Genomic DNA, 11266 nt, shown 5'->3' with positions numbered 1-11266 from the left:
GCAGGTAGGCAGGTAGGCAGGTAGGCAGGTAGGCAGGTAGGCAGGTAGGCAGGTAGGCAGGTAGGCAGGTAGGCAGGTAGGCAGGTAGGCAGGTAGGCAGGTAGGCAGGTAGGCAGGTAGGCAGGTAGGCAGGTAGGCAGGTAGGCAGGTAGGCAGGTAGGCAGGTAGGCAGGTAGGCAGGTAGGCAGGTAGGCAGGTAGGCAGGTAGGCAGGTAGGCAGGTAGGCAGGTAGGCAGGTAGGCAGGTAGGCAGGTAGGCAGGTAGGCAGGTAGGCAGGTAGGCAGGTAGGCAGGTAGGCAGGTAGGCAGGTAGGCAGGTAGGCAGGTAGGCAGGTAGGCAGGTAGGCAGGTAGGCAGGTAGGTAAGTAATTAAATGAATGAAGGAATGAATGAATGAATATATATATATATATATATATTCACGCTTGACTTCCGCGTTATTCCTTGTCGTGTGTTGTTAGTTGTGAGCGTGTTTATAGTTTACTTGACTGCCTCAAAACCCTTCAATGCATATGAAATTAAAGGAGAATATTTGCAAAAGATACATCTTTTAGTGACTTCATTTAGAAAAAAATCGTTCGACGATTTTTTTGAATGCCGCTTTCTTCGATATTTTCTGTATTTTCTATCGCTTTTGACAACAAATGCGGGTCATTTAGTTTCATATCAAAAAATCCATAACGTTAGAAAGAAAGTCACAATGTGATTCATACTCAATAAGGACAGTGTCTATATCCGCACCTATATTCTAGCTGCTAAAGATATTGAATCCACTAAATTCAAGTCCCGATTTTGAGGGTATAAAGTTGACACGCTAGAATTGATAGTAAAAGTCCATGAAAATATTCATCGCGTAATATTTGTAAAACGCTCTCTTACTTTTTTTCCATATTGCAATATGTAGAGGGCCTTGATGAATACTATCGACTGGTGCAAGTCGCTTTGAAAGTTTAGGTCTAGTTTTCGAGAAAATAAGCGGTAAACGATTTCTATGATGTCATCATTATGTCATAATGAAAAGGCCGCTTTAAACTAATTCATCCCTTTTGAAACCTTCAATCCTTTCCTGTCATTGTGTGAAAAGCGCTTGCAGATCGAGTTATTCAAGATGAACTTGTAGCCGTTTCAATGCGGCTAGGTGTGCCAGACCAAAACTAACCAGAGCCTCCTTAAAATGACTCCAAGTTTTTTCTTCAAACTTCATACATCAATAGACCAGAGCCAATGTGTGCCAGACCAAAACTAACCAGAGCCTCATTAAAATGACTCCAAGTTTTTTCTTCAAACTTCCTACATCAATAGACCAGAGCTTTATCTAGATGGTAGTGAAATTTCTACAGCTCGTTCTATCCAAATTTTGGAGAAAACGTTTTTTAAAGTGAGGTGTACCTAAAGAGCTCACCTCGTCGGTCGACAACACTGAACGCTCTCGGTCGTTCCACACGGTTAAGTTCGGGAGAATATTTGCATAACGACATCTTCAATGTCATTGTGTTTATGCAGATACTCTGCCGAACCTGTTCCGACGTTAACATTGTGGAATGCCCGAGAGCGTTGTTGTCGACCGATATTGAATTAATTATTTCTAGCGGGGTGAGCTCTTTAGGTCACCTCACTTTAAAAAATATTTTCTCCAAAATCTGGAAAAGTAAATTCTTTACCATTATTTATTATGGACAAAATCGCAAAAAAATCGCAGCAAAAATCGCTAGTGTAAACGGGGCTTTAGAGAGTGTTGTGAATGATATCCAAATAATTAAAACGTATTCTACCAACTTTATTTCTTTCGTTATAATTTCCCAAATGTTATTATTTCATATATTCATAATAAAGTTAACGTAAAAAATAATACATATCTATAAAACCCTTATTTTTTCCGAAATCATTCAGTTTGAATATCAAACGATTCCTGTTTATGTTCCAGATTTTAGTATAATAACATGAGATACAGTCACATATGTCATTAACGTCGTCCACCGAAAAAAGGCATTTACACATTTAGACGTTTAGACCAAGGGCGCCAGGACAGACGGATTGGGTTTTAAATATGTGTGATTGTTTCAGTTATTCGTAGTTTCTACTGAGTTGAATTGATATATGTTTGTTTCCAAATGGACACTAAATAATGTTCACTTTCCATCCAACGGTCTTTCTGGTTCGAATCAGCCGTACGATATGAATATATTTACCACGTCCACCAACGGTCTTTCCGGTTTGAATCAGCTGAACGCTCTGAGTATTTACCGCTGCACTATCCGTGCCAAGCAGTGCCGGCGTCGCTTCGTTAGCGATTACTGTCCTTTAATAAGTTAATAAAATTTACCTTCAGTACAGTAAAATATTTTACAATACTTTAAAAATATTTCAGCATATCCTTATTTGATTGGAAACCATTCAATAACTATCAATTCAATTAGAAACTACGAATAGCTGAAACAATCACATTTAAAACCCAATCCGTCTGGCGCCCTTGTTTAGACTAAAAGAAATATCACGTGTTTAATTATGTATTCTTTGCCTCGTGTGCGTCAGACTGAACTTTAAATGTAAAATTCAAGTCGTGAATCGAAAATCCAGAATGCCCCGACCATTTAGTGAGGATTTAAGATTGAGAAAGGTTATTTCAGCGTTTGTTTTATGCCAGAACGTTCGAGGAAAAACGTGATATTTATTTTGGTCTCAATTTCAAATGTGTAAATTTGTAAACGTCTTTTTTCGGTGGACAACGTTAATGATTAAAGCTGTATTAAAGCAAACGAAGGAACGTGTACTCTAAGCTGAAGGATCGCTCATTCCCCTGCCAAGTAAACGGCGTCGAAGATGAATGTTATCAGACTGAAAGATAAGCACACAGAGAAGAATGTTTAGTCTTTCATTTGTAGGTTAACAGATAAAATTGGCCCAAGACTCCCGGCCCCCTCCCCCCTCGTCCCCGCGTAAAAGTATCGGGTATGCTCGTCGAAAATATTCAAACTTACCCCTAAATAATACCGGAATCCCTTTAAAAAGGGAGCGGTTGGACGATGTTTAACCCCTAAGAGATACCCTAAACGGATGCCAAGATATGCTGAAATTCTAAATTTAAATTTTAACAACCTAAATGATACCAAATCGATAATTTTTACCCCAAAGATATAAGATGAGCATACCCGATGCTATTACCCCGGAATCTCCCCATCCCCAGGGGGACCATGACAAAGTGATTTCTAGTAACAAGGCGTCCGTAATAGGCAGTGTCTAGCTTAACCAAGAGTATTCCCAAAAGAGTCAAAAGACATGGCGGTGGAGATGTCATTAATAGTGGATACTAAATAATAAATACCTCCAGCATGGCCGAAATGACGTTACGTGGAAACGAAAAATAAAATGACAAAAGACACGGCCGCCATGTTGGTTAGTGCAACAAAAGAAAAATTATCCAAAGCTTTTGTGTAAGTCAACCATACTGGCGGCTATGAGACAACTATATTATTCACCTCGTATCCAGCTTCATCTGCGCTCATAGACCCGAGATCCTTTATTGTCTGAAATTTTGCCACAGCCTCGGCTTGCGCTTGAAGGGCTAACAGATCTTCGTGCTCCGACAATGAGCCGGTGCGCGGACGATATCGTATCGTCATGTCATCGTCTTCGGAAATGCTTCGGAACATATGTCGGGCTTCGGGAGCGCTGGAGCTGAGCTCTACATCTGAGTCATCATGAGGAATCCAGTCCTCGTAGGATAGACTTCTTAGAGGGGGGTCAATACGAGAGATTTTTTCGGCTAGATCGGTGAACGTCTGGCCACTTTTATGGGAATGGGATCCCTAGATAAGAAAATAAATATATGTATCAGAAATTTAGACTAAGGTAATACAACCTAATGAGGTTTTAAACCTGAAATACGCAATTCTTTTCAAAATCTCTTTTTATATTAAAAGAGTTTAAAATCCTTTGAGAATACCAAGACAATAGTGAAAATTAGCATTTTAGAAAAGCTACCGAAAGAGATTCTGCACATGTAAGTATAAATTTCATCATGCTTAACTAGAGGCCTTTATCATCCGATCAACATCAAACGGACGAATCTTGCGATGGACGGACGGACGGACGGACAGACGGACGAATAGAAGGACGGATAGAAACACAAAGAAAGCCAGATAAACAAACAACTAAGTAGAGGGAAAAGAGATACCAACCTAGCAAACAGACAGGATAGACAGGTAAACGGATCAAGAAGCAAATAAATGACAAATAATAAAATAAAAAAAAGAGTCAACAAAGAACACAGATATGAAAACACAAGCAAGCACCGAGATAGACAGAGACATACCAGCACCACCATCAACAACAAAAATATGTTGTCAGACAGACTGGAGATAGGAACAAGAAAGAAACAAAAGAGATAGAGAGAGGTAAGATTACCTTGTCAGGATTCTGATTACCATAGATGTGTGATCTGCTGATTTGCTCGCGTAGAATTTCTGGTAAGCGATTAGAATTGCTCCATTCACCGAACACAGTCTTGCCGTGCTGGAAGCCTACCTCCTATTGTCATCAAAGAAAACGAAACGATAAAACAAATTTCAATAATGGAAAATGAAAATAAAAGAATTATTGGGGTGCAACAACATTACTCAAAATCCCTTGAATAAATAACAAAACAGTTGAATAATCTGACCAAAACGGTAAACTAGACAGAGATCGAACTGATAAAAAACGCTAGCCAATCAGATAATCACGTTCTCGCGCTCTTGTTTTATCAATGTGCTAACTGATTGGCTGGTTAAGAATATTGGACTGAATGATTGGTTAATGATAATATTCTAGTAAAACGGTTCCTATTCGAGTATCTGCACAGTAATGATTACAACACTAAACGAGGGCTGCGGGGAAGACTACACTTACCACTATCTCGTCAAATCTTCCGAATTCTAATGTCTTAAACCTGTGGAAGAATTTCAATGCAGATATTCATTTCAGATTGTTATAGACCCTTTTCAAATTCCAAATTTTCGCTGTGTTAGTTGATTGCAGACTCATTTACGCAGGCTTAGCCTCGTATAAGTGTCTAAATATTCACAAATACCAACGGTAAAGTAAAGAATGCACAACGTCAACAATACACCGAATCGAAATATGGCGACCAATTTGAATAACTATTGTTCTGCACTGACTAGCGACTGACTAACCTCGTGTTCACGTGAAAACATAAAAGCATTTTCACATGTATGAGAGGCTAGCCAGTTGCTAGTCAGTGCAGATCAATAGTTATTCAAATTAGTCGCCATATTTCGATTCGGTGTATACGAACACTTTGAAACTTGACGGATCTTGACTGAAAGACGTGAATATTCTTCACAAAATCGAGGCTAAGCCTGAGTAAATGAGTCTGTAATCAAGAAACACAGCGGTAATTTGGAACTCGAAAATGGTCTACTGAGTGACTACTTGGCCCGTGAAACAAAGTTGTATAATCAATCAGGTAAAAAAATAATGGAATTAGTGTCTACTACTATGCAATTATGTTTACGGGCCAAGTAAAGACCAACGCATCACATATTCTACTGACCTGTCGATAGGGGGTCGTACGTACTCACAGTAGCTGCTTATCTTTACCTCCTCCAGCTGCTGAACACACGAGACGTACGCGAGACGGGATTGAATCTCAGCCATGTCAGGGATCTAGAATTGCATTACAAGCAATACTTTTAGTGTTAAAACTAAACGTACGGAGAAAAAAAAGTTAGGTAACTTTAAAATGAATGGGAGTGGAAGTGACTGGGACAAAAGACAAAAAAAAAAATAAATAAATAAAATAAAAGCTAACAACACTGTTCGCGGCTGTCCCACTGTACTTGTTCTTCAAACCTGGCAGAGTTCTCTCAAGAAACAAAACAGCGCAAGGAATTGGAGGGGGGAGGGGGGAGGGGGGAGGGGGAGGGTGAGGGGGAGGGGGAGGGGGAGGGGGAGGGGGAGGGATGGGAATAAAGAGAACGAAGTAGAGCAACCGCAGGTCAGATCTTTGCAGATCATTTGAACCGAAGTGATTCTGCTAATCAGTGACCTCTCATATATACGTACTGGTGGGGCTACCGCGAACAGTGGAAATGAACTACCAAGGAAGGAAAAAAACAAAAGAAAGACCTTTGTAGGGTTAAATCGACGGGATTACGGTAATTAGTGACTTCTCATATATGCGTACTGGTGGGGCCACCACGAACAGTGAAAATGAACTACCAAGGGAGGAAAAAAAACAACAAAAAAAAAAAAAAAAAACACGAAAGACCTTTGCAGGGTTAAATCGACGGGATTATGCTAATTAGTGACTTCTCATATATGCGTACTGGTAGGGCCACCACGAGTAATGAGAATGAGCAACAAAACGAACGAGAAAACGACACTAGTAGCGATAATGGTAGGCCAGGGACAAGGGAACGGCAAAGGGATGTCTAAGGGGATCCCCAGGGAACTCGGGGACAGGAAAGACACCGGTATTCTAAAGGATAAAACAGGGACAAGGGATAGACAGGGGATGTATTGGGGATCCCCAAGGGATGGTAGAGACAGTCCTTTCGGGACAGGGGACACCATAGGCCAATGCCGGGCATGTGTGAAAAGAAAATGAAGGAAAGGGAAAGTGGAAGGGAGAGCCGGAGAGAAATAAGAAAACAGGCAAGTGACTGTTAAATACAATGCTTGCACTAACCCTGACAGTTTCTGAGAAGGGATTCCATCGGTTCCATAGCAGCCACCATCCCGATAAATGATCCCCGTAATTCATGAGTTCACCATGGTCTTCCGATCCCACATCAATAGCAATAATCGTCTGTGCTCCCATTTTCTTCATCACATCAGCTGAAAATTAACATTGATTTAAATTGGTCATAAAATCTATTATTTTATTTGCGACGTGCTTTTCCTAACACTTCTCACTCGTGCTCTACCAATCTCCGAGTGCCTTATAACTGCACACTGCACACGCGCTCAGTTTTTATTGCTTCAATGCTATCCAAATAAAAGGTTATTGCTCTTTTCGTTGTGTTTCTCCTAACACTTCTCTTGTGTTCTGCCAATCCCTGCGTACGTTATAACTGCTTTTTAAGTTCGTTTTACGTTACTTCAATATAGTTCTGAACTAAGGTTTGCATAGTTTATGTGAACACGGTTTGGCATTTTCCAGTTTTCTAGTTGTTGTTGTTTCTTTTTGGGTAGAGGGTGGGGTGGGGTAGGGGTAGGAGACAATGCATGGTAAATTATTGACATATCCACCGTGCAGCAGCAGATGGCCATCTTTAGGGCCACATAGATGAGGCAAGTAATCGGAGAAAGACAGAGGTAGAGGAAGGGGTGTGGTAGGGGTGGGAGACGATACCTGGTAAATTATTGACATATCCACCGTCCAGCAGCAGATGGCCATCTTTAGGGTCACATAGAGGAGGCAGGTACCCGGAGAGAGACATACTAGCACGAACATACCGCCACAGTGAACCTGACGATAGAAGTAATACCATTACTGACAAGTTAATAAGGATCGCACTAAATCTACAACATCATTTCAAATAGCTGTATATGGAGTATTGCTGAACAAATAAAAAACACCTAGCTTGCGCAAATCTCATAATGGTGCATGCGCCTGCGACATTCATTTAGTTTTATGAGTAGTAAGCCAATCAACGCGCATTCTTGCTTTGTCATGATTATGATACAATATTTGATCACCGAAGGTAAAATGTTAGTATGTACGTACCATCGGGGTGTACTCTCATTATGATACAATATTTGACCACAGAAGGTAAGTTGTTAGTATGTACGTACTATCGGTGTGTACTCTCATGATGATACAATATTTGACCACCGAATACAAGTTGTTAGTATGTACGTACCCTCGGTGTGTACTCTCATTATGATACAATAATTGATCACAGAAGGTAAGTTGTTCGTATGTACGTACCATCGGTGTGTACTCTCATTATGATACAATATTTGATCACAGAAGGTAAGTTGTTAGTATGTACGTACCATCGGTGTGTACTCTCATTATGATACAATATTTGATCACAGAAGGTAAGTTGTTAGTATGTACGTACCATCGGTGTGTACTCTCATTATGATACAATATTTGACCACTGAAGGTAAGTTGTTCGTATGTACGTACCATCGGTGTGTACTCTCATTATGATACAATATTTGACCACCGAAGGTAAGTTGTTCGTATGTACGTACCATCGGTGTGTACTCTCATTATGATACAATATTTGACCACCGAAGGTAAGTAAGTATGTACGTACAATCGGTGTGTACTCTCATTATGATACAATATTTGACCACCGAAGGTAAGTTGTTCGTATGTACGTACCATCGGTGTGTACTCTCATTATGATACAATATTTGACCACCGAAGGTAAGTTGTTAGTATGTACGTACTATCGGTGTGTACTCTCATTATGATACAATATTTGACCACCGAATATAAGTTGTTAGTATGTACGTACCATCGGTGTGTACTCTCATTCTAGATGAGGTGATATCGGTAGTTATACAGAAGTATGGTAACAATAAGTCCTGGAATGGTAAAAGTGAAACCTTCTAAGACAGAAGTCATTGCATATAGTTTAGGGTCCATGCAAGATTCCTCTTAAGGGAAGATTTCTTAATTAAGTAATCGGCGTCGTTGTGAGGAAAAACGAGGAATTGGTAGACGTTTTTCGTGCTTGGTAAGTTATTAAATATGTGATGTATGTTTCTACAAGGTAATTTTTCTTGGAAAAAAATCCGAGCCCCAGACAGGAGAGGTAGTGGTGAGTGAGATGGTGGTGAGTGAGATAGTGGTGAGTGAGATGGTGGTGAGTGAGATGGTGGTGAGTGAGATGGTGGTGATTGAGATGGTGCTGAGTGAGATGGTGGTGAGTGAGATGGTGGTGAGTTGGTGGTGAGTGAGATGGTGGTGAGTGAGATGGTGGTGAGAGAGATGGTGGTGAGAGAGATGGTGGCGAGTGAGATGGTGGTGAGATGGTGGTGAGTGAGATGGTGGTGAGTTGGTGGTGAGTGAGATGGTGCTGTGTGAGATGGTGCCGAGTGAGGTCTAGATGGTATTTTACCCTGGTCATTTTGATTGACGTCCATGAAAACCTAGTTAGCCAAGATGGAAAACTCTTTCGACTCCGCGTGTTTTCGAGGAGGAATGAGAAGGACTCTAAAACTAAGGTCAAACGTTGAACTCCACATGAGCCGACCCTAATGACATAAAAGACGATCGCCTTGTTATACATTGTTTTCAGTGCGTCTCATGTGATGCTCGACGTTTGAACTTAGTCTAAGTTGTAAAATCTCAATTTTCGAGGAGTAAAGGATTTGTTCTTTTGGGATAAACCATTTTACGGTGTTTGGTACCTCGATTTGTCTTTCTCCGAATGAACTCCTGATGCTTGCATTGAATCCGTTACCTAAGATGAAATAAGTTAAAAGATATAACTAGCTAAAAACTAGTGTGAGCTGCGTCGGTGTTTCTAATGAAACAGTAATGATGAAAAGGTAAATTATACACCGTTAAAAGATGAAAAAACGTACTGACGTTTCGGACGCTAGTCCTTCGTCGGAGTAAAAAAAAAAAAAAAAAAAAAAAGAAAACGTTAAAAACGTTAAGTTAGTTAATGTGTTCTACTACTGGAGAATAGAAAACGCGCGCGCGTGCTTTGTACAGTTATAAAGCACGTGGGAATTGCTCAGAAGATTGAACAATTAAAGTATGGCACTTAGTGGAGTGCTTCTCAATACTTTTCCAGTGTTCTGTCAATTCCCAAGTGCTTCATGACTCCACACATCCCAGCAAGCAAGTTTTTTTTATTTATTTTATAAAATACAAATTACAATAATTGTTATTTTAGATAGAAATGACGCAACTTAAAGTGAGCGCGATCGGTGTGCCCTCATAAAGCACGCGCTCCCAGCCAATCAGAACGCGAGATTTATAACAGTTATCTTATATCCAATATACCTTTTTACCTAGTGCGCAATGTTTTCTCAATAGCGCAGCGCAACCGTGACGTCATAAAAACGAAGACAAAGGCGAAATTCGGACAAACAAACTTACAAGTGAACTTTCAGCAGATAATTTTCACACCGGATCGCAGTTGATCTTAGTTTACATGGGTTATTATTGTAACATTAAAGTGCTTATAAGCCTTTACACAATATTTTCAGAATTGACACTTTAGATAGTGAATAGTTGATTGTGAAAATATTTCGTCATTTGAATGTCGGGTCTTTAAGATACGAAGGTTTTTATTCCCAATATGTTAATGACTATGACGTAACATAAGGGATCATTTAATATACAACACTGCACTCGTTCTGGAATACAGTATTTTAAAAGCATCATCCTTTTACTCGTGACTCACGTAAAGGTTCTTACAAATTTGTTTTCAAAAAATGTCCAGCGTTCAATATTAAAAGTTGCCACAAAATAACTCAAATCCCTTATGTTACGTCATAGTCATTAACATATTGAAAGTAGAAACCTTCGTATCTCAAAGACCCGACGTTCAAATGACGAATTATTTTCACAATCAACTATTCACTATTTAAAGAAAATATTGTGTAAGCACTTTAAGTAAAAATAATAAAATCGGTTCGTATAATCCTCGTAGCGGTTAAACAAAATGCAATGTTTGTCTGAATCTTTAAGCTATTTTTAGAATCAGTGCGCTGCGCTATTCACGTTTCATTCCCTAGAGTATCATTTCTTTGTTTAACGGTTGTACATGAGAAAATACAAATAATCTTTTTATCAAGATAATGACATGTGGTCTGTAATGGGAAATCATTACACCAGAGGTCTGTTTCAATATTTCCCATTCATAACATTTTATAAATACAATTATTACATACCTGAAAATATTGATGTAAATGGGTAGGTGAGGTCGAGTATTTGAGTGAATACAGACGTCATATCCTGTGACGAGCAACAATATAAGGGGTTAGTTTTAGAGTTTTACATCTGAACTGAAAGAAAGTAAAATTTAAAAGTGAACTTTTTAACAATTGGAGGCATGCAACCCTAGGAGCAGTCCAAATTGTTCGCTAAAATCAAACAAGCAAGCAAGCAAGCAAGCAAGCAGGCAGGCAGGCAGGCAGGCAGGCAGGCAGGCAGGCAGGCAGGCAGGCAGGCAGGCAGGCAGGCAGGCAGGCAGGCAGGCAGGCAGGCAGGCAGGCAGGCAGGCAGGCAGGCAGGCAGGCAGGCAGGCAGGCAGGCAGGCAGGCAGGCAGGCAGGCAGGCAGGCAGGCAG

The 11266-nt window shown here is 40.2% G+C and overlaps 1 protein-coding gene across 3 annotated transcripts in view; it reads right to left on the bottom strand.

Annotated features, from left to right (window-relative positions):
• Nucleotides 1–1755: 1755 nt before the first annotated feature.
• Nucleotides 1756–11266, bottom strand: part of LOC116286437 (patatin-like phospholipase domain-containing protein 7) — a 33515-nt gene continuing 24004 nt past the window's right edge. For all 3 annotated transcript variants that reach the window (XM_089024719.1, XM_089024720.1, XM_089024721.1), the window contains 10 exons: nt 10869–10932; nt 9372–9424; nt 8474–8543; nt 7354–7470; nt 6688–6836; nt 5551–5663; nt 4887–4926; nt 4404–4526; nt 3476–3805; nt 1756–2834 (listed from right to left, as the gene is read on the bottom strand). In XM_089024719.1, the coding sequence (XP_088880845.1) occupies nt 2772–2834; nt 3476–3805; nt 4404–4526; nt 4887–4926; nt 5551–5663; nt 6688–6836; nt 7354–7470; nt 8474–8543; nt 9372–9424; nt 10869–10932 (1122 nt within the window). In that variant the 3' untranslated portion in view covers nt 1756–2771. The remainder of the gene's footprint in view (nt 2835–3475; nt 3806–4403; nt 4527–4886; nt 4927–5550; nt 5664–6687; nt 6837–7353; nt 7471–8473; nt 8544–9371; nt 9425–10868; nt 10933–11266) is intronic.

The sequence above is a fragment of the Actinia tenebrosa genome, unplaced genomic scaffold (assembly GCF_029948245.1).
Source record: "Actinia tenebrosa isolate PJP-AT-01 unplaced genomic scaffold, QUT_ActTen_1.0 PGA_scaffold9__36_contigs__length_13948895, whole genome shotgun sequence".
Taxonomy (NCBI): Eukaryota; Metazoa; Cnidaria; class Anthozoa; order Actiniaria; family Actiniidae; genus Actinia; species Actinia tenebrosa.
This window is presented reverse-complemented; position numbering and strand designations above follow the sequence as displayed.